The 23947-nt window shown below is 41.0% G+C and overlaps 1 protein-coding gene across 1 annotated transcript in view; it reads left to right on the top strand.

Moving 5' to 3' along the window:
- Positions 1 to 23947, top strand: part of carmil3 (capping protein regulator and myosin 1 linker 3) — a 75976-nt gene that overhangs the window by 38683 nt on the left and 13346 nt on the right. Inside the window, exons 15-29 of the mRNA XM_084546860.1 lie at positions 2258 to 2334; positions 6537 to 6641; positions 10351 to 10420; positions 10528 to 10609; positions 12423 to 12519; positions 12608 to 12662; positions 14309 to 14481; positions 15486 to 15554; positions 15923 to 16016; positions 19211 to 19309; positions 19425 to 19544; positions 20071 to 20184; positions 20830 to 21005; positions 21118 to 21205; positions 23063 to 23188. Coding sequence (XP_084402986.1) covers positions 2258 to 2334; positions 6537 to 6641; positions 10351 to 10420; positions 10528 to 10609; positions 12423 to 12519; positions 12608 to 12662; positions 14309 to 14481; positions 15486 to 15554; positions 15923 to 16016; positions 19211 to 19309; positions 19425 to 19544; positions 20071 to 20184; positions 20830 to 21005; positions 21118 to 21205; positions 23063 to 23188 — 1545 coding nt within the window. The remainder of the gene's footprint in view (positions 1 to 2257; positions 2335 to 6536; positions 6642 to 10350; positions 10421 to 10527; positions 10610 to 12422; positions 12520 to 12607; positions 12663 to 14308; positions 14482 to 15485; positions 15555 to 15922; positions 16017 to 19210; positions 19310 to 19424; positions 19545 to 20070; positions 20185 to 20829; positions 21006 to 21117; positions 21206 to 23062; positions 23189 to 23947) is intronic.

The following is a 23947-nucleotide window of genomic DNA, read 5'->3' as shown; positions in this document are numbered from 1 at the left end:
CCCTATGAAACCAATCCTCCTTCCTGGTAATGCGGGCCATGAATCTTGTATTGAATTATGTGCTTGAGTGGAAGTCATTGCTTCTGTTCTGCTTTATTTGCAACTTCTCAAATGCGCTTCACTTATAGACGGTAAAGAGTTCTCTCTCATACCTGCTTCATGTCCTCTTTTGTTAATTGTTATTTGTCCTTGTGAGAGGAGCGGTCTCTGGGAGAATTAGTCTTTTTTAGTGTTGGCTTGTGGGATTGAATTATTAATAAGTTTCCTTTTTTAATCTGCTACGATGTACGGGCAGCGGTCGATTAGTCAATTTGTGTGATGGATCACACTGCCAGGGAAAAATGGATTTGTCTGATAGTTTAACCTCTCAAGTGATGAAATGCTGCTTAAAGTTTTGATGCCAATCATGTTTATCTCTCATGTCTAACAAACACAAATAAATCACCTTTATTTAAAGATTAACTGGGTTACACTCTCCAAGGCTCTTTATTTTGAACTTCTGAGACTGATTTGATACGCCCACTGATGGATAGTAGATGGCTCGAGCGCTGTGAGATGTTACGCTGATCTCTTATAAGCAGGAAAACCGCATGTAGCATCCACACAAGTTCTGTGTAGCCTTTTCCCATTCTTAATACTGGAACTTGACGGTTGATGGATACACAGTAAAATTAAAGAACTGTAAGCAAATCATTTTTCCTGGTTCGGGCTCAGCTTGACTTTGATGCAGTGCAATACAATTACACTTCTTACAGCCCATTTAGTCCTGCTATCGGGAATTAGTAGACTTCGTAGACGGATGAGCACTTTCCGTACACGCTTTGAAAGATTGGAACAAACACTGCCTGCTATTTTTCATTCAGCTGCTGGAGCTAGCGGGTGTTAACCCTTAAATGTGCAAGAACATAGGATAAACTAAGGAAAATAAGTCAAAGTCAGTGTTCTTTTCCAACTATCCCACTCCAACTATCATTTCTATTTTTTCCTAAATGGTACAGAGAGGCACAGAGACTTTTGAAAGTGCTCTATGGCAATTTGTCAGAAAAAATTAAATCACAAGCAAATTAGTGTTACAGCTCAAGCTCTAGGTAGTTTCCTGGCTGTAGAGGACTCAGCACTATGCTGAGAATCCAATGGCTTACTTTTATAACCCCAGTGAATCCAAGGAGATATTTCTAATTTCTATGCAGTTTGATAGTTAGGTCCAGTGCTTCAAAACCATGGGGTTAGGGCCCGCAAGATGAATCAGAGCTGTTATAAGATGACTAATGGAGTAGGAGGGGGGAAAGTGCTGCTGTACAAATTCATATTCATTTTTTGGACGTGTTGCTAATGTTTCTTGTGAAATATTGGATAGTTTTATATATTTGTGCCGCACATAAATGAATGAACCTTCCAAGACGTTTAAAAGGAAAAATCTCTGTTTGGTAATAGCAACTCAAGTCTGAAAAATGATAGTTGGTTCTCAAAACAAAGAACACTTCCAAGAATGTTGTGGACTGCTGACGTAATTTGTAAAAATGTATTGTGTTTAAGGATCTTATCTTGTGTTGTGCTTCATTAGAATGATTGAGTATATACTTAGGAACTCTCCACTGCAGTGTGCAGCTAATTAAGAGTGCAGACACCAAATCAATGGCTACTTGAGGGAAATCCTCCAATTAGTATTTCCCTCCAAAAGAGCTGAAGCTTATTATGTGCTGGGCTCAACTGCTCAAAAAAACAAAAAAACAAAAAAAAAAATGCAGAATCTTCATCAGTATTCAAAGCAGATATTTATCTTGTCATCGTAACAGATATGTATCTGTTCTCCCGGCAGAGACTGCCATATTGGAGGTTTTATGACATTCATTTCTGATGATGCCATATTTCTTGGACGTCGCATACAGCAGATGCTAAATGCACTTGTGTGTGTTTGTAGAAACTTTATTACAAACACTGTATTACTGTGCACAAATCCTGGCCATATGGCACAGAGAGGATGAAATAAATCCCAAAACAAGTTGACAGTTTTGTCCTGATTTGACCAGCAGTAACATCTTATTTTGTTCTTTGTCACAGACATGCAGAGCTTCTATAATTTCTTTTCAATATTAAATAATGCTAGGGTCATACATCCAATTATATTTCTATTGAAGAGACTTACGCCAGCAAACATAGGTCCAGTGGTTTTAGTCTGCTTATGTTGCATTTGTGCTTTAATTTGTTCAAGAGCCAAAAATAACACCGCCCATTTCGCTCTCTGTTTCTCTGCCAGTTGTTTGGGGCTTTGCTGCGAGGCTGCTGCGCTGACCTCTCCTACCTGAACCTGTCCAAGAACTCCTTCTCTCACAGGTGGGCTTTCATCTCAAGTGTAATTTTTTTTTCTTAAAAAAACAACAACACAGAAACACATTTATTTTCTTCTTCTGACTCAGCCAAACAGCTCAGGAGGAATTCCAGTCAGGCGGAGCGGAGCAAAGCGACCATAATCAATTTTATTCTGCTGTTGATTAGTGTTTAGGCCTGGACCTCACTGACAGAATTAGCGTCTGCATCTCATCTCCCACTTATTCTGCCTCGCTGCATATGTGTTGCGCAGCTGTCTTTAACGTACACATGTCTCTGTTTGCTAACAAGTTTTCTGTCTGTCAAGCGCTCGTGTGCCTGCCCACAAGTCTTTTTTCGTTGTGTGTTACAGTGTGTACGTGTTGTTGAATTCATGTCTCTTTATTTACCTAGCTGGTAGGCAGAGGCAGTTCCGGCTCTCATCATGTCGTGTCCCACAGGAGCCCGGGAGCTTCCCTGCTCAGCATATTACATTACAGAATTACAGAGAAAGAAGTTGGTGAAAAATGAGACTAATTTTAGACGGGAATTATTGTTCCATTCCCCAGGCTCCCATGCCTGCATTTTTTCTTTTTTTGCTCTATCTGTTTCTTTTTATCTGCTCCATCTCTCCATCCATCTTTTACTTTTTTGCATTTGTCTGACTGAACCGCTTACTCACCCCCTCTTTGTACTTGTGTCATCCATGCTCCATTCATCTTTCTGTCTGGGCTTTATCTTTCCTTTCTCACATCTTTTTTATTTATTTTTTTTTTTTTTACTCTCTTAACCTTCTCTCCTCTGTGTTCTATATTTATATTCCCTGCTCCTCTTCAACTTTCCTTATCAGTCTTCTTCCTCTCACTATCCTCCACCTTTCATCATCTTAACCATCATCTTGAACACCATTCTGTCTCCTCACATCTTCCCGCCTCTCTCCTCCCTCTAACTCCTCCCTCCCTTCTGTTCATAGTTCGTCCCACCTCCAGCCGGTCCCTTAGCATTAAATGCATGCACGCTCGGTGCTGTCAGTCAGTCGGCAGCAGTGTTGGAGCCACCAAGCTGAACCAAGCTGATAAGAACCGCCCGACCGCCTCTCATGAATATGGAACGGACTCCCTCAGACCCCTCATTCACCCATCTCACACACATACACATCTGGGCACTTGAGAGACAATGAGCAGTCCATGTAGATACTGTTACACACGCATGCAAGTGTGGGTACAAGCCGCTGATACAGCTCTCAGGAGAGCGTGAGCGAGACAGTGACACTGTATCTGTTTATGCGACAGAAGCCGTCCTGTATCTGTGGTGTCTTGACAGGCTATATGCTAATCATTACAAATGGGTCAAAGAAGAGCTGGCGTTCCCCACAGTGGGAGGTTATCACACTAGCAGTGACGGGAGCTTGTAACGCAGCTGCCTGCTTTTCCCCTCACTGCTATCTCAGTGTCCTTATCTTCTTTTATTTTTCTTTCAACCTTTTCCATTTCTCATGATCTTTTCCATTTTTACCCCTCATAACTTAATTTTCTCCTCCTTTATCTCGCATTTTCCCTTTTCATTTCCTCACGCGCTATGCAGTTCTGTCTCACGCAGCCGAGTTAACATGGTTTTATCTGTGAAGGCTGAATGATGGAGCATTCTGAAAGTTATATAACTGTCAGCTGCTCATTAGCCTAATCACTGGTATAGATGCTCTGCGATCTAGCGAATACAGTCATCCTTTGTCTTGGCATCTGTGTGTGTGTGTACACAAGCGTATGCAGTGTTTGAAATTAACACCCACCAAAAATGAACTAATATCTAATCTTGTGAAGTCGCAGGCCAACCTGGTGTTAAATGAAACACTCACGGCCCTGTTTTAACAGTGAAGTCATAACAATCAGTGTAAAGCACTGGGTCAGGTGCTGAACGACAATGAGGGCTCACACTCAGAGTGCAATATGCACAAAGAAACTCAGTGAAGTGGAACAGAAATTGGAGGGTTCTAGTGATTAGTCATTATATTCCCAGCCAGTCACATTACTGCTCTCATATCTGCAAAACAGCTGTGCCAAACACACGGTACATGACAAAATTGGCTAAGCAATCAGAATGAGGAGAGTGCAGAGCAGCGTTTCCTTTTATAACGTCTTGGAGGTTCAGCTATTATTGCAGATACGCTGCTGGAGGCAAGCGATGTCTCTTTTAAAGGATAATTCTGGTTTATTTCGGCCCGGCATGTTTCCCATAATTGAGGCTGCTGTGGTTGTATGTTTGAGCTGAATTTGCGCTCACCACATCCATTGTAAAGACTCCAGGTAACAAAGCCCATGCAAAACAGAGTTTACAAGTAAACATGATTTTTACATGAATCGCTTCGAATCCCTGTCTCGAGACTCGCTGAACATAAAAAACATAGCTGTATCATGTCTAACAGAAGTGCCAGTCAAAGTTAAAACACAAAGTAGTTCAGTGGAAAGGATTTGAGTGGACAGTTTAAAAAACTTGCGAAAGGAGGTAGAAACATCATACGAAGAGAAGCTTGTCGAATGATTTGAAGCATGTTTGAGATGTGTTTGTATGGTAAATGCACCGAAAACATTGTTATGTACAAAATGATTTCATCGCGGCATCTGTGAGAAACGACCAAAAACAAAACACCCTTGCGTACAGTATATTCAGAAGAATAAGTGTTTATCTAGTGCCATCATCAGGTCAAAATTATATCCTGGCAAGTACTTTGATTCATGATGTCCATTTACTTACAGAACTAATTTAATTCCCATCAGCCTCCGCTGCACTTTGTGTTTGGCGCTAATTAGGCTAGACTCTTTACTGTCTCTCTCTCTCTCGCTCCCTTATTAGCTGTTGATTTGTGCGTTTATGTTGAAAGGCAATAATCAGCTCATTCAAATCTGGTGTTAACTGGTTCTGTAGCCTGGGAAAATTAGTACGATCAGAGTGAAAGTAAATGATATTTAGATATTTGATGTGCCTTTGAAGGAACTGCTGCTTTCCATTTATGGAACTGAAACCTCACACCAGTGCTTTTCTGCTCTGATGAGTCAAATGTTTGCCATGGAAAAGGTTAACATGAAATGCTAATGCAGCAACATCATTACCTGAAAATATGAGAAGAGCATATCCTGGTTCTACTTCTGTGTTTTGCCCTTGACAAGAGCAACATTGTCGTTTACCTTTCCAGTGACACGTTACAATTGGATGTCACTATCTTTAGGTTTTTCATCTTTACTAATATGACAGGATTCTTTGTCTTCAGAAAATTACAGATGTCATATCTGCAAATCGTTTCTGCTTGTGGTCCGTGAAGTAAATTTTAACTGTTCATGTGTGTGTTTTCAAGTATCTTGTCAGTGAAAACAAAACGGTTTCCTCAGGTTGAGGGTGAAAAATAGAGCAGTTACAGAGGCATCTGTGCTGCACAGTTAAACAACATACCAGCTGCCTGGAGAGAGGTAGCAGGTAATCTTTACCTGAAAAACAAACCTCATCTTTCAGCAAGATGAATTCACCCCCCACCCCACCTCGCTCTCTCTCTTCTTTTTACTTATCAGTTTATCCTGCCTTCTCCAGACCCCCTTACTCATCCCCCCCGTGGTGAATTATTTGTACGGTGGAGTCTGAAACGACGGATTGGCTGCTTTGACAAGTGCTTAACACAGATCTGAACCAGCGCACTGCATTCATTCTGTGAACGCCGAATGTAGACTCCTCTCTGACTCGAGAGCAATGGTGTATGTACACGCAGACGAATACTCAAGCGTCCTTCCTCTGATGACAGGCTAATGTCCTGTATATGCCAAGCAGATGGTAGGATAATTGGTCAGTGTTGCCTTTTAACCAGTGGCAGTAATTAATACCAACTTCACCTTTTCACTGTGTCTCATTGATGTAATACTGACCTAAATGTCACAGCCAGCATCTGTCTGCTTTAGTGCTCTCTCTCTCTCTTTTTCTGCATTTCCTTTCTCTCTTACTCATTCTCTGTCTGTCAGTTCTCTTCTTGTCTGCTGCAAACTCTCTGTCACTCTTTATCAGCACATCATCTTTCTGTCACCCTCTCTCTTGTCTCAATCAGTCTCTTCTATGTTCTGGTTGCTCTTGCCACCTTTCATTCTCAGTCTAACTTCCTGATTGTGATACATCTTTAACGTGCACCCTCTGTCCTCCTACCCGGTCCGGTTTTGAACATTTCTATTCTTTTCTGTGATGTCCTTTTGCAGGAAGGCGAGAGATTCTCTGCCAACTTTCCGCCAGTTCTTCAGCTCAGCATTCAGCCTGACCCATGTCAGCCTGGCCTCCATGAAGGTCCCCCCGGATTCCCTGAGGTGAGGCACTGTCACAGGAAAGGCTTTGTAGTGACCTTTAAAACCCTGCATCTAGCAGCATGTCTCAGATGTGAATCACTTGTAAAGTCTGAACTGTAAAAAGCCAGTTATTTAATACAGCCCCTTCCTCTTGCGTCATTGTTATGTGTCTAGGCTGATCGCATTGTAATTCATGACGGCACAAAAGAATAAAATTCAAGAAACACATCAAAACAACCTTTCAAAAATGCACTTTGAAGATACGCAGCTTTTTTTTTTTTTTTAAAGGCCAGTTTTGACAGAGGAAGTGACCTGTGAAATGAAGGGTCTCTTATCATTTCTCAGATGACAGATAAATCAACTTCAGTGTTGGTCACGGCCGTAATGAAGGTACCAAAGTGCACCAACCGAAGCCAATCGGAATGTTAAGTCCACGTACAAAAGGGGTCAAAGCACACGCTTGAATTTTAAGCTACAGAGTGGCAAGGACTACATTTTGAGAACTGTGTATGCCATCAGGCACAGACTCAGTTTTAGTTTAGATGACAATAAATTAGAATACACAGACTGAAAATGAGGAAAGACAGAGCACTGGTATCAGAGTGGCAGACTGGCAAATAAGTAAGTCAGTAAAATGTATTTATATATCACCTTTCCCAGATAAAGTGTTTCTCAATAAAAATAAAATACTGTAAAACACACACAAACATGAAAGACACACTAAAAGAGACCTAAAAAAAAGCAACTGAAGACTTTATTCAGACAAGCTTTTAGGTGCAGTTAGAATTTTATGGCTCTATATGTTTTTATAAGAGTCAGCAGAATCTGTGCAATATAACAGCAAGGAAAGTGCATTCCATAGTGTCGCTGCTTGAGAAGATTGATCGCATTGGGTTTTGAACTGGTTATGGCTAACCATTAGCAGTCTGAGACCAGATGACCCTAAGGCTCAGAGTTGAGAAAGGAGGCTTTAACAGGTTTAATATTTACTGGGGAGCTTGTCCACATAAAGCCCTAAAAGTTGGTGCCAAGAATTTCATATTCATTCTAAAACTGACTACTAATGCAGGTTCAGAATAATGTTTAGTCCTCTACTGGTCCCAGTTAAGAGACTTGCTGCAGTATATTGCACAGTCTGAAAAAACATCATGGATAGTCAGCACTCTAAGTTTGGAGTTCAAACCAATTTTTATGGTTGAATGTCTAATGTCGTCCATAACACCTAGGCTTCACTGGTTCTTGAGGCTCCTCTTTTCAATTTGTTCCCCAATTTGAGACAAGACAATGTCACAGGCAATCATGAGTTTTTCAATTTTACCTGGAGCTAGTTTGCAGCTAACTATTCTGTGTCAAGCATTTAATTAAGATGGATGAAGAAGAGTACCAGCTGGATATTGTCAGCACCCTAAATTAAAGTCCAAATCAGTACTAGGGAAACAAACACGATAGATCAGTACATCACTACTGACAGTGATAAATAGTGGATGTACTCAGCTCTCACTCATTTAAGTTAAAAGCTGTTAGTGTTATATTGTATACATATACTGAAGTGTCAGGTGCTCCTAATGTAGCCACACCTGAATGTTCTGCTGACTATGTCCATGTCTGCCTAGCGTATCACTAACTGGCGTCAGCCACCTGGCAACCAGATCTCTTCCCCTTCATTTAGAAAATCTATGCGCAGGATGCATATACTGAGTTGGCAAAAAAATAACAGCTAGGAAAGCCAAGTCACAGAGGAGATGTCCTAATATACACATCAAACGGTCGAGTAAAATTATGCTAATAATATGCAAGGGTAATCTGCTTACCTCTGGGGAGGCAAAATAGAAAGTACATTTTTGGGTTAATATATAGATAGATAAGTAGATAAAAGGAGGTAAATAATCATTTTAAATACACTTAATCCTGCTAAATATTTTCCTGTTGGGATATTATAATAATATTACAATAGACTTGAAATTCTAAATGAAGTGAATGTATTGCTTTACACAACATCACTCCTGTAATGAATTCTGCACACGGCCAGCTTAATTGAATCTATAACACAATCCAATTAAGAGATATAATACTACAAAAGATCCAGCATGAAGGTATAGGAGAGCCGTTTCCTTCCTTTTCCATTGGAGCCAGTTTTTCAGATTACAGCCCAGCAGCTGTGCTGTCATGCAAATGTGACTTGTTTTCATGGAGCATGATGCAGAACTGAATTTATATAATGTTTAGCTCTGGTGGAGTTTCATGATATAAAGGAGCTTATAAAACTTTCATTATTTTTTTACTCCCGAGCTCTTTTGAGGGTGTCATCTGCAGTTTTGAGTGACGCCTCCTCTCTGTGTCAACAAGCATTTACGCTGATGAGAATGTTTAGTCAAACTTGAAGCCTTGGAGGGGTGAAGGATGAATTCCCACTGGGGCCACTCATGCTAAAAATGTATCCACTCACGGTACTGTAAGGGGGTTTATTTTAAAACACTGTGTAAACTGAGCCCATGGAGGATCACTGCTAAAGACCATGAAACTTTACACCCAGGCGGAGACTGTTAAAATGTAAGAATCGGCATGCATTATTGCAGTGTTCTCTAACACTAATGCATTGCGGATACACAGTAGCCTTGAGAGGAGCGGAGTATAATCTGCCCTCCTTTCAAGCAGAACCGCTCAGTGTACGAGTGTGGTATTTTCCTGCTTTCATTGTCTCAGACTTCTCGGAATACTAAAATAGCTTACACCACATGGAGTGTAGTTTGAATCCAAACCATCAGTGAGATGTAATCGTCAAGGTACACGTTAGGTTTCAAACACTTTTCTTTGACACCAGAGCCAGCCTACTATTATGTTAGTAGCCTGGCCTCCAATCAGAGGACCCAGACAGAAGCTGCGTTGGCCAGCTTCCACTGTACTGACGTGTCTTTGTGCAGGACTCTGTATCCTCATCAGTAGATCTGTAGCTAAATAGTTCACAGAGCAGCCAAGCAAAAATTGAGATTCCCTATGGAGATAAATGGATTATTGCAACATTACAGTTTCTCTGTTAGGTGTGTCGCCTGCTGTTTTTTCAAAGCCAAAAGAACACAATCAGTAGCAGAGAAAACAAAGCAAACCGCCAGCGGTCGAGATGATTGTGTGCTGCATGATGGACCTGAGCCAAAATGGTCAGAATGGACGCCCCACTTTACACTTCTCCTCATTACATCCTCATGCTGCATAACTCTTTATAGTGTGTATGCACTGCACCAGACCATCCGCCAGCAGAGCATTGATGTGCAAAAGCAGTGGTCTTTGTGCCTCCAGCTCCATTTGTGTCCGTGCAACAATTGGCCACTTCTCCTGAGTAGTAGTCAAGGTTTTTGCGGTGCTATTTGTTGGGGACTTGGGGAGCCATGAATCTTCTTTTTAAGCTACTTTTCTCTAAATCCTTTAAGATGGCTCTAAAACCTTTAGTTGTGCAGAGGAGGACGTGGGGCAGGATGGGGCGGAGAGAATACGATGGTTGATCCGTTCAGGTTGTTAGATGGAGGAGAAGCAGCAATGGGATTTACCAAGGACTGATCTTTAATTTTTATCACTGTCATTTTCGCTTGTCTTACTTCCTTAATTGACCTCCGTTTCTCCCCATTTCTTCTTATCTACCCATCTTTTTGCTCACTCCTCCATGGTGGCTTTCTCATTAATCTCTCTTTTATTCCTGTTCTCCCTTGTTCTCACCCCTGCTTGTGTTTCCCTTCAGGGCTCTTTTCCTGGGTTTGTCCAATAACCCTCATATCACTGATTTACACCTGGACATCAGCGGCTGTGAGGTACGTTCTTTCAGTCTGTGCTCCAGGCATTTTCACCCATCCTCTTCACAGATTAAAGCGTGTGGCTAACCCATCATGTTCCACTCCTCTCTGTCTTCCTCCCACAGTTGAGGTCAGCAGGTGCCGGCGTGATTCAGGAACTGTTTCCTCGAGTTTCATGCGTGGGGACTTTAGACATCTCTGATAATGGTAAGGGATATGTTTTTGCTCTCAACAAAAGGGATGCACTTAGAGGGGCTGCTGTATGTGTGTTGCGCTGTTGTGAACACATCTGATTTTGGCTGTGATGGTCTGGATATACAGCTTTTTAAAAAGGCTTCCTTTTACACTGAACTAGTGAAGCAGCTGTGTCAGTAGTGACATTATCTACACCTCACATATAAACACATATTTAGTAATTGGGCACTCCACAAATTTTACACATGAAGCATTACTCATTCTGTTAAAGCAGAAATGTCATGTCTGTTTTGGGGGCAACTTTCCCTTTTACTATGCAGCATGGACTTTTAACACACAGCTTGTGTTATCTACTAGAGATTTGGGATTTCATAGAGTTAAGCATTTGCTGTGTTCAGTGGCAACTGTGGAAAAATTTTAAACTAAGAAAAATAAAAGTGTAAAACTGCAGCAGAAGTCAAATTGCGTAATATGTTTCTGTTAACCCTGACTTCTGCATTCTATCTAGTTTGTTACCTGGCATGTTGCTACCAAAACAATTTTTCTTTGAGTCTTTAAATTAACTATATTTATTCTTTTTCCACTTTCAGCATTGTAGTTAAGTTGCATTATGAAAGTTGGAGTATCTGTTTCTGTTTCTTGGAGAGTGCCCCATTCTGGGGATTAAAAGTTAATCACTTAAGTAGGAGGTCGGAGTAATGGAGGGAACGGCGCCACCAAATGGTTTTGGCACAATTGTATCAGCAGAATAAAAGCTTTATGTTATAATGACTGGCGTGAATGTCACTGAAATTTATTTGTCAGCTAAACAGCTGATGAATCAGACGTGATTGTGACACATGAATGAAGCAGCTGATGCAAGAAAGTGTTCAGTGCCTGAACTAATGCGTTGCTCCATAAAACAATGATTCATTCATAAGTGTATTGTGCACATTGTCCTTAATCGGAATTTGCAAGCGTGACTAGATTTCCATACAGTAGAAAATAATTGTATAGGAATGCTTGTCATGTTGAAGATGACGCTTTCTTCGACTAATTTGACACTCAGCCTCTCAAGATCATTCTTTCATATTGCAGTGATTAAAACTAAGTGTTTCATCCAACCATTCTGCACTGACAAAAGTATAACAAATGTACTCACTGACCAGCATTTCCTAAACATTAATCAATTTAACATTTTAATAAAACCTCTTGAATTGACAGAAACGTGTGTCTCCTTCAACATAAGACATAATGCAGCTCCACTGCCTTCTTGCTCCGTCACGTCACAGGAAACGGTGATACAATAAACTCGGCTCGCATTAGAGGCGCGCAAGCTTATTTAACCGCAGACATTTTTGCTCTGTGAATGAGGCGTTTCGGTCTGTGCCGTTGAAATATCTTGCCATGGAAACCGTCTCCTATCTGCAGCATCCTCCGTCCTGGAGCTTTTGAAAGGGTGAGTGGGTGTGAGTGAGGGTGGGGTTAATTGGAAGTATTTTGGAATTTTAGTGGGCAGTAAGATTTTGTTCAACCATGTGAAAAAAAATAAAATAAAACATGATCTATGATGGCCAGAAATGAACACCTGGCAGAGTGAATGATGAGTCACATGTATGACAGCCCTGAAATCATCAGTTGGACATTTAGTAATAATACAACCTTTTGTGTTTCAAGTACCTGTTAATATCTTAACTCTCCAAGTGTCATGCTTGTTCTTTGACCAGTGCTTAGAAGAAGGATATAATTAAAGAACTATTTGGGAGTGGGTTTTCACAAAAGCTCCATAGGGCATGCTACTGCTGGCGCTGCACTTGTACTTCAGCAATGTGTGTGTTGTGTGCAGGTTTGGATGCAGACTTGCTGGCTGTCATCCCAGCATTCTCCCGGCACCCCTCCCTTAAACACCTGATGCTAGGGAAGAACTTCAACATCAAGGGCAGGTAGGGACCACGCGGGGAAGCAGCAGTACAGATGGTCGTGAAGATGATGCACATGATGGATGTTTTCCTCTTGTTTCTGCCTCCTCAGGGCGCTGGATGAAATTCTGCAGAAACTAGTTCATTTGGTGCAAGAAGAAGAGTGTGTGAGTGTGATTATGTAACATATTCTGCACGCACGCACAAATTCTCTGTGGTATTATGCACAGATGCACGCCTACATGCTCCTCACAGATTTGTGCATGCTCAAAATGTTTGTGGGGCGACACACACACACACACACACACGTCACCATTTAAATTCTTGCGTCCTCATTCATGTGCATTTAAGCTCAATCTCCCACCTGCCTCACGCGCAAGGTGCAAACACGTGTCATGTCGTCTGTGGGCCCAACGGATGATTCTTTGGTCTCAGTTTATTCGTGAGACTCCTGAGGCTGTCTCTGCTCTGCAAATTCAGCATGACAAGTAGCTTACTCAATTATTTACTGCAGTTGATGGTGATAGCTCACAACGATGCTCTCACTCCGAGATCAGATTTGTGTGCAAGCGCGCTAATGCAGGCAAGGACGGGCGTAAGTGTGTGCGTTTAAAAGAATTACCCTCGGTTTGTCAGAGGTCAGCCTACCAGTCAGCTCATGCATTACTGTAAGTGATGACAACACAAACATTAAAATCATCTGTGTGTCCCCTGCAGACATTTGGCAGTGGTGTAAGCTCCATGTTAACACTTTCAAGTATGAGTCATAGAGAGCTGCTGGCGGCATAGGTGAGAAAATGAGAATTCCTCGCAGCCAAAAAGGCAGCAATTTAAAATGGGAATAGGCAACTTTATAAATAAACTTACTTTCTTCCTGAGATGAGAGGATTCCACCTTCCTACAAAGTAAATCGGTTGAAAACAAAACTACAGCTACAGGAAACCTTTAGCTCACTTAAATACAAAGGCTGACTGTGCCTAAAAGTTGAGCCTACCAGCACCTCTAAAGCTCATTGATTGACTTGTTACATCTTGTTTGTTTAAACCTGAAATGTGAAATTGATAATAGGGTTCCTCGCACACTGCCTGCTATAGTTCCAGGTTTATATTTATCACACCCACGTGAAAGCAGTGTCAGTATTTGTGAAGAAGGATTTTACAAAGTGGGTTTCAAATATTATTTTAAACCTAGTCAAGAGCTAGGTTACAAATAGTAGACTGTACGGCTGAAAATACTTTGGTAGATGGGCGTCATGGTGCTCATCTTGAATACATTTGAAATATGTGTTAGCATAGTGCATCAGAATCAGCAAATCTTTTTATATTTTCCCAGGAATTATCCAATTTGTATGATTAGCAAGATGGTTTTAACGAGTTTTAATAATAAAAATGATAGCAATTACAGTAATTTAAAAAAAACCCACAAGTGATTAAACTGCTGAGGGTTTGAGATTTAACCGTGTTAAAATCTAAATGTTTATCCAGGTTCATTATTGATTTTCATTTAAAAAAAAAAAAGAAAACATTTTAAACATAATTAATGGCCGTTAATAAGCATGGGTAAACTCATAGAGATCTTTGGAAAGAAAAATCTATGTCATACATAGATGATGTTTTCTATTTATTTTTATTTTTTTTATTTCATCTCTTAATGACCAAAACTCTTTACTCCCCAAATTCTGTTAAAGGAAAGGCGCACACACCTTTTCCTTTAACACAGTTGCTTCTGTACATATTTATTTAAGTTTTTGAAAGGTCTACATTTCTAATCTTCTTTCATCTATCTTCTTCCATGTTCTCCCTGCATCCTCCAGGCCCTGCAGTCCCTCTCTCTAGCTGACTCGAGGCTCCGCCAGCGGGGCACTGTGCTGGTCAATGCCCTCGGCTCCAATGCTTGCTTACGGAAGGTGGACCTGAGCGGCAACCTCCTGGAGGACTCCGGTGCTAAGATGCTCAGCAAAGCACTGCAGATCAACACAACGCTCAGGTGGGTTCTTAAATGAGTAGTCTGATGGGAGTAAAGGAGGGCGGAACGGAGGGATATCCATTCAGATCAGAACACTCGCATGTGCATAGGAGGGAGAGGAGGAAGTCGGGAAAAGAAGATGTAAGAGGACGGATGAAAGAATAGGGTCAGAGAGAAAAAAAATAAAAAATATGTTGGGTATGGTTTGAGGTGAGGATACACTGAGGTTTCTGAAAGGTGGAACAGTGAGTATAAGGCAGTGCTTCAAAGACAGAGAAGAGGAACTAAGCCATATAGCAGTAAGACTTCAGTAAGATTTTTAGTACTGTGTAATCTGCGGGATAGCGAGGCAAATTGGTGGCAGGAGGGAAAGAGCCTTCAGGCATACTGTGTATATTAACCAACCTAAGTAAGGCAAAAGTAGACACTGAGTGAACATTTATGGTTTGGAGATGTGTTGAGGGCGGAGGCATGGAAGGAAACTTGAGAAAGTGGCAAAGGAGGACAGAATTGAGACTGAGGGAAAGAAGGAAGAAGTGGGATGAGGAAAATGTTATATTTGGCCTAGAGAAAGAGAAAGTTATGAAGAGATGGGAGAGGGAGACCACCTAAGGAGAGAGATTTAGGTTTTACTGACTGAATTTCTAGGGCAAAACGAGTCAGGGGAAGGTGTGATGGAGAAGGAAGAGGGGGAGGAGAATGGATGAAAGGAAAGAGAAAATGACTGTCTATATAAACAAACAGGATCTGGACAAAGTCGAGTGTAGGTGGAGAATCTGCACTGTGAAATAACAGAAGCTCATTAGGTCCATGGCAGTTGTTCATGCTTTTCAAATCCGGTAATACAAACTCATCCTATGCATATACCGAAAAGAACATCCTGACAAATGTCTTAGTTCCTCTGTGCTTGTACAGCTGTATTGTTGGAGAAGTACTTAAACTGTGGTATTATACCCAGCTGATCCTCTTCTTTTTCCCCTCGCTGCCTGTCTTACCGTATTTGCTGCTGGTCTGATCCCTCTCAGGAGTGTGACGTGGGATCGCAACAACACCACAGCGACAGGCTTCCAAGATGTGGCGAGAGCACTGGAGCAGTAAGGCAAACACGCACACACGCACACACACACACACCAGCGTCTTTGAGCGGATGCACACATAAACCGGACCACTCAAACACCCGTATGAAAGCCAGATAACCATCTCTGATGAAACACTGTGTAATAGTAAACAGTGCACAGTCTTCTGACATGTGTGCCAGTCATATGTGTGCGGGTGTGAAGTTCATACCCGTATGTCTGCGTCTGTGTGCAGAACGTTGTTTGATTGGAGACGACAGTTATAACTGCCCTGGGCATCTTCTGTTTATTCTTGTTAACATCGTAATTCCTCCAGTTTATTATTACAAGGGTAATATTGCGTTTCTTTCCTTCCTGTTTCTCTGCCCTCTCTCACCATCACATAGCAACTTCACCCTGCAATACATGCCCCTCCCACTGAGTGATGTGGCTCAGGCATACCGCAGCGCCCCGGAGAAGACAGACCAAGCCCTAAGCAAGGTGAGAAGTGCTTTGTCATGTTAGGATGTGATTTCGTGTCATAAACATGTAGATCAGATGGTTAATACCTCTGTTACCTGAGAATTTGGGTCACACTGATTGACATGGCTTTGATGAATGACTTTCATTTGCTTGTGCACAGGATGTCCTCATTAGATGTGGAAGTTTTCAAAGATGATTATATTGCTGCGTATGATATTGCAGTCAAAAACTTTCTAATGCCTTCAGAAAGTTTTGGTTGCAAATGTAGAAGAGATCACAAGTGAATAACTGAACTGAACTGTGCTGCTGCTCCCTCCCGTTTAAAAGACCAGGAAACAGTACTTCAAATTACAATCGATGACTATCACTGTCATTGTAAATAATGTTTGATCGCTGATGAATATACCTGTTATTGCACCCTTCAATCCACTGAATGTCTCAGTTGGTTAGGTTCACTATCTACTTCAGGTGTAAAAGGCTTGAAACCAGGATGGTGCAAGATTGTAAGGATTATGTAAGTTTTGGGTTAAATAGAGTTCAGAAACATGGAATAGACAGATGCTTATTTTTTGCTGTTTTTTGTTATCGGTGGCACCGCAGAGACAGCTTTGTTTGAATGTTTGCATGTGTCACTAGAACTCTGCTGATGTGCGTCTGTGGTTCAGGTGGAACAATTCATTTTTAGTGTTTTTTTTTCGTGTGGACACAAAACTTGTCTTATATCATTCAAGAAGTGTATTGTCACACAGCAAGGTTACACTGAGCAATGCAGTTCTTACTTTGCAAGTACTTTGCAAGTTAAAATACTAAAATAAAAAAACTAAACTAAATGGAACTGAAGGAAATAAACTTACTCTAAGCCAGTGGTTCCCAAACTTTCTCAGCTGGGCCCCCCTTTGGTACATAAGAAAATCTTCACTCCCGTACCGCGGGACTCGAGCGGGAGTCCCGAAAAATTGTCACCCTCTAATTCCATCCGCGCCCTGCGAGTAAGAGTATAATGTGCATGGTGCAATTAGTTGTGCAATACTATCACAGTGGTAGGACAGTGCAAAAGGTATGTGCAAATGTCACATTGTCACTGATATGTGCAGATGTGGCAATGAGGTGGTGTGTGTTAAAAAGTTCAAAGTTGCAGTCAATCAGTGATTCAATAGCCTGATGGCCTGTGGATAGAAACTGTTTTTAGTCTGGTTGTCCTTCCTCTCACACTCCTATAGCATCTGCCAGACGGCAGAAGTGTGAACAGTGTGTGCCGTGAGTGGGTGTGGTTCTTGATGATGTGTGCCCTCTTTGTGACCCGGGTGTTGTAAATGTTCTGTAGTGGTAGGAAGGCTGCTACATGGATGAATTGTGTAGTTTTAATGACACACTGTGATGAAGTTTGTCAGGGTGCAATGCACTGTGCATCTGTGAATGTTGCTGAGGTTTTTAGAGGATATTCCAAACTTCCTCAGCTTCCTTAGGAAGAAGAGTCTCTGTTGAGCCTTCCTGACAATCTGCCGCATATTGGAAGTCCAGGTGAGATCCTAGCTGATGTGAGTGCTAAGGAGTTTGAAGGTCTTCACCCTCTCCACCTGAGTTCTGTTGAAGTGTTGTGGGGCGTGCTGGTCTCTCCTCTTCCTCGGGTCGATAATTATCTCCTTAGACTTCTCAGTGTTAAAGGAGAGATTATTTTCCTGGCATCAGGACACCAGCTGAACCACCTCTTCCCTGTAGGCTGCTTTGTCTCCTCGGTCATTTTAGATCCAAAATGGTCATTCCTTTACGCCACATTACCTCCCCTTTAAGGGAAGCCAAATGGTACTTGCCAAAGTCTTTAGTGTACAAAACAAAACCTAGAGACAATTTCCTTCTATAAACGAACTGTAGGCATAACTTCAAGTTAATATATGTCCACTCTGCCTGTAAGATGCATAGAACCTGCAAGATGCATACTGAAGACAAAGATTTAGCTAGCTGGTGCAATATAGCAACAGAGGTGTGCTCTCTTGACATGTATTTTATCATTACTCTAGGTGAGCAAATGACCAATAAAATATTTTATATTTCTGCTCTACACATAGTATGTTGGTTAACTGTTCCACTGTTCTCTGGATGTCTCTAGCGATGTTAGCTTTAGCTTTAACCTGGTCTGTCCACCCTGAGCCACAGCCAGGGCCAACTTCTTAATGTAATTGAGGTTACTGGAGACTATGCATTTTTGTATATGCTAACTAGATGTTGTTTGTCAGTCAGTTTGTATGCTGCAGTTAACAGATCCAGTCTGTTTACACTGACTGGCAACTGAGCTGGCAGCAACATGCAGTCACGCACAACATCCCTTCTCCCCAGTGGCTTGGAGACTAAAGGAGCATTTCTGATACTCTATCTCTAGAAACCTGTCAGCAGTGAAGATGCACTTACTTGCAAGTTCATTAGGTACACTAGTGACAGTGCATTCTCATATAAATATTCTCAAATAACTGAGAGAAATGATTGATTCAGATGTGTTTTCATTCTGGAAGCTGCAGTCTATGGTACTGTTGAAGTGTGTTATGTTGTACTAACACATGTTCCTATTATATTGACAACTCCATTTTAGTCCGTGGGTGAGGCTAAATAACAGAAACACTTTTTGTTTAATTCAAAACAATTTAACAGCACCCCAAACTATTGTTCGTGCGTCAACATAAACTGAACATTACATCAGTCGTGAAGGTGAATTTAGTGCAGGACTGTGACGTTAGAATGCATTCGTTTTCACTAATGTTTGGCAAGTGAGTATATATGTTCATGTGTTTACTGTAGCAGGATTTCTGCCTACAGGTTCTGCTAACATTGGATCAGTTACTGCTGTGAGAGAAGCCTGCTGATCTCCTGGCTCTTATCAAAGCCCTTCTTTCTACAAGCGTATATGTACTGTATAAAGCTTTTAATTAGCTTGGGGTTCTGTTTGTCTGCACATTGCCTGTTTCACTCCTCGGGCAACACTTGATTCCATTTTTCTTTTTGTAAGATGATGATGCAGTGAACACTTCCACCTGCTGAGTCAAGAAAATAAATCAAAGGCATCCCATTTATTTCCGGGGATCAAAACTCTCCCTCTCCAATCTCCTTATTACCATGCAAATGGACTTGTCTTCTGTCTCCAGCACACTCCACTGTGTAAACACCTGTCATCTCCACTCCTCTGTCTCCTTGTTTGTTTTCTGTGGGTTTATGTGTGACAGATCCAGCGTGCCCTGCTTAGGAACAACCAGACTCAGCGTTTTTCTCAGAAGCAGGCTCTCAGACTGAACCAAGGCCTCGTCACCAGCACTGCTGAACAGGTGTCTGTGTTTGTGCTTGAGAGGATGGAAAATTCAAGTTTTTTATTTCGTTAGTGGACTGAATAGCTTGCATTTGTAAAACTAATACTATTCATCCATTTTTGCATGTGCGTAGGTGATGGAGCGTCTGTGTGTGCGGGTGCAGCAGCAGGTTTGTGTCCTGAAAGGCTGCGAGGAAGGAGAGGAGGTCCAGACGGCCAGACAAATCCTCAAAGAAGCCAGGAACTCAAGAGCTGTGAGTGGACTCTGTGTGTATGTGTGTGAGTGTACTTGTACAACTACCTATCTACTACTATTTGAGTTTTAGACCGTCAGATTTTGATTAACTGGTCCTTGTGTTCTCACAACCTTTCAGAGTGCTGAGGCCACAAGGCTATAGTAATGCATTACTATGTCAAATGACTGTCCTCACAAATACAGAACTATAGAACTGTCATTTGACTATTAGAGAAACACCATTACTGACCGTCATAGTTGAGTTTGTTACTAACCTTTTCCCTGCATAGAAACAGCCAATGTAAACTATTTTATCTTTAATGGTTTACAAATTAGTATAATGTTTAAATAAAACCAGTTGAGACGCGTTTAAGTATAATAATATATAGCCAACATAATAAACTACTTAATGAGTTAGTTTTCTTGACATGCATTTTCTGGTATGTACCCTTCAATTTTGACTGTTATTTTGTGATGGCATATTCTTCAGTTGTGGTCTTGTTGCTTTTAGCTGAATAAATAATCTCCTTGTGTGTCTTAATCAGCTGTACCCATCTCTGTGTGAGCTGGCCCATGTGTTGTCTGTGGACGGTCCAGTCAGACAGCGCCTGGACACTCTGGCCGGAGAGCTGGCCAAAGCTGCTGACAAAGAACTGCAGGTAGGCTGAGGTTTGAACCGTGACCGTAATCGAGGAAGCATCCTTTCCCTGATGCATTCGTATTTTAAACAGTGCTTGAGCTCTGGAGTGGTTGCATTTAAATTGCCCATTAATGGCTTGTGACTGTGTGTGTGGTGTAGGTTTGCTGACTTCAAAAGAAATGTAGCATTTACATTCACGGGAAGGAAGGGTTTAACATATTTTTTGTTCCTTTTTGGTCCCCTCAGGATTCAGTAGCACTACAAAGGCCATAATATATATATATATATATATAATAAATAAATAAATAAATAAATAAATAAATGTGCACACCCTGAGGAGGAATCTGGGATACTTTCTGTTGAATTTCAACTTACTTGAGCATAATTTATATTTCTGTTTTTGCCGTTTGCTATTCACAAACCTGTATTTCTAATTTAAAAGGTCAATTAAATAGCACAAACTATATACTGTTCAGTCACAGATATAGACGAAATGATTTGATTTGAACGTCTTCGGGAAGGTGTGAACCAGTCATATGAGTTGTTGGAATACTGACTGATGAATAGATAGCTGCATAGCTCAGAAAACGAAAGCAAGCTGATGAAAACACAGAAATAATTCATTAAATGTACATAATGTATGTGTTGCATCACGTTTCTCTAGGTGGTAGTGGACTCCATGGTGTCTCTATGCCGCGAGCTGTGCCCCATGTCCTGTTCAGCCGCTGAGAGGCTCAGTCCGCCTCTCTCGTCTATCTCGGAACAAGTTTCAATCCCTCGCTCTGCCATTCGCAACGCCTTGATGGAGAGAGCAGCTGAGGATATCAACAGAGCCTTGGAGTAAGAAAGAGAACGGGTTTAAAAGTTAACGGTGGGCAGAACTTCAGCCTCAAGACACTAATTAAACTCCTTTTCTCCACCCCGTTTCTTTCTCTCTTCCTGTGTGTCTCAGGGAGGTGAAGCTCTCTGTGGTCTCCTATCTGACCAACTCCATAGTGGATCAGATTCTACAAGAGCTCTACACCACTCATAAAACCCTGGTACTGGTAATATCCCTTTACTGCATGCCTTCATGTAGATGGTAGAAAAAAGTGGTTCTTCTTGTTTAAAGCTGGAGTCTGTTTTGTCAAAGTAGAAAAACAAGTAGTCAAATGTTAGCCACCATCAAAGTGCTGTTACAAAGTGCAAACATCATGGTAACATTTCATGACCAAACCAATGTGATCCATTGACAGAGTTTACGGAAAAAGCTTTTTAAGTTTTTGCAATAATTATTTCTTACAATAAATTACATGAATATATTATTCATAAAGCATTACATATTCTGCTTTAAACTCAGAGCACTTTTTTTTTTTATAAAAGGAAATGTTTCTATATTTTGGGATATGCAGTCTATTAAACATGTAGCATGAGCTCAGCTCTATCCAAGGGCAAAAAATATCTGCCAACCAGCACCTATAAAGCTCACTAATTACCCCCTGATGTTTTACTTGCTCGATATGATAAAAGTTTTACAACATCAAGGCGCAGATTGGCGAGGTGTCGGTCTATTTAGCCTTACAACTTCCTAAAGACTTTGCTGGTTACCTAGCAGCCTCACAGTAACTCATTACAGTTTCACTAAATATTTTTCCAAAATGTTGAATTATTCTTCTAATTGGGTCAACACAAATCTGCTCGAAGCACTTTCAGGAGGAAATATGTCAAATCTGGAATTTAAACAAGCGCCAATGTTGCCTCACCTAGTGTGTATTGATCCAAACTAGACCTCAGAGTTTTTCTAATTGGTTTGAATCTTTCCAAAAAATCTCACTTTGATAAGACATTCCAGTGTTTCTGTGTATGTATTTTCTTGCTGCTCACCAAAAATGACTTTTCCTTCAGGGGTAACCTGCTGCAGCTTTAAGAAAACCTTTCACTACTGTGTACACTCGGTGATTATGCAATGTGTTTTGGATCTCATGCTCTCTTCATTTTGTGGTGTTTGTCTAAAACAGTTTTTAAAACTATTTGTTCCTTTTACAATGGAAATGTTACTGTTTGTGATCTGTGATAAAACAGAATAAATCAGACAGCCGATAAAATGTTGCCAAGTTCCCACACTCTGCCTCCAGCCACATCGGTGTAGAACAGAGGTTTCCAGCTGTAAAGTCAGTGATGCCTTGAGATAACACTCAAATGTCAGTAAAGTCAGCACTCGGCCCAATGAAAACATTTCCTTTAACGTACAAATCTGTACTGTGGAAGTGTCATTTGGATCAAGAATAGCAAATAATTTGCAGTCCTTTATAAAAAGCTTCTCCTGGTATGTGCAGTGACCCATTAGAATCTAATGTCTTGAAAGCTTTGTATACAGATCTCTGAATGTTCAAATATGTGCAGTCATTTTAAGTTTGCCTTCCGCTGTCATTACAACATCAGGATGGATGTTTACAATATACAACATCTTTTTAAGGAGACTATTGCCCTCAGAGACAACATAACTTGATTTGAGTTAGTTAAGGACCTTGCGGGTTCTCCGCCTGATGAAATCAAATTGTTTGCGAGTGGAAAAGCAGGCGAAAACAGACTTCCAGCAATAACACTGCCTGCCCTGCTCTGTTTTTGCATTCCATTGACTGCCTCTGTCGTTACATCTCATTCCCCTGTCTGTTTGTCTGCAGTGCCTGCTTGTCCTCTATCCAGCCTCCCTAGGCTTTGATAATCAAGAAATTGGATTATATTCATATTCTTCATGGGCCCAAAGTACCCTTTGTTATATCTGTGAGCTTTGTGGGCACAAGGGCGAACACGCCTCTCCTCTGAGATTACATTTAAGGATATTGCTCCTCGCTGTATGACAGTGAGCGTTTGTGTGTATGCCATGAAGGATGTTTTTGATGTTTGTGTTGCATCAGCTGCGGCAGGTGTCTCAGGCAAAGCGCTGGGATGACGTGGGGACGGGCAGACGCACTATCAGACAGTCCAGAATAATGGAGTCTCTGGAATTCCCTGATGATGACTTTGGCGTCAGCCTGGGAATAGTAAGTGCTTGAGACAGATGCTGGGATAATCTCTATGCTTAGTAATATGAGATTCCTTTATCCCAGATGTATATGTGTGATTACCATACGTGAATATACCACTTTTGCAATTATTTAATAAAATTGCACCAAATTTATTAAGAATGTTATGAATATTCAATTAATTGCTCAAGCAAAAGTAAAAAATATCACTTAGCGATGTCAGAACTTATTTTAACATATTTTTCCTGTATTCTGCAAACTGAAACACAGCATTTGAAAGCGTGCCATTGGACTTTGGTACCGTTCTCAGATTTTACAGATTTACACTTTTGACAGTTTTTGTAGGCCTATATAAATATTCTATTTTACTAGTGTGCTTATATGTGCTGTTGTTACTGTAACATTATATGAATGTCAACAAGATCCCCTTCCTCTGGGTTCTGTAAAACCAGTTTAAAGACGTACCATAAAAAACTGAATTGAACTGACTTGCGTTGCTACTGTCTGACAAAATGAATCACACCTGTGCCGTGTATTATATTCTTTATTGAAGAGGAAAACATTTTTTCCATCAGCTGTTCATTTCCTTTGCATGTGCAAGAAAACCTTTCTTAAGTTTTTCAAAGGAAAACTGACCCATCCAGCAAATCAGATTCATTTCCTGTAAAATGCACCCCTTTTAGCTTGCTATAATTTTGTCACTGTTGGTGATAATCATAATAAGTATTTACATGATTATTATTTTCTAATGATGGGATACTACTACCCTTACCACAT

Source organism: Chelon labrosus, assembly GCF_963514085.1.
Source record: "Chelon labrosus genome assembly, chromosome: 6".
In the NCBI taxonomy this organism is placed as follows: domain Eukaryota; kingdom Metazoa; phylum Chordata; class Actinopteri; order Mugiliformes; family Mugilidae; genus Chelon; species Chelon labrosus.
This window is presented reverse-complemented; position numbering and strand designations above follow the sequence as displayed.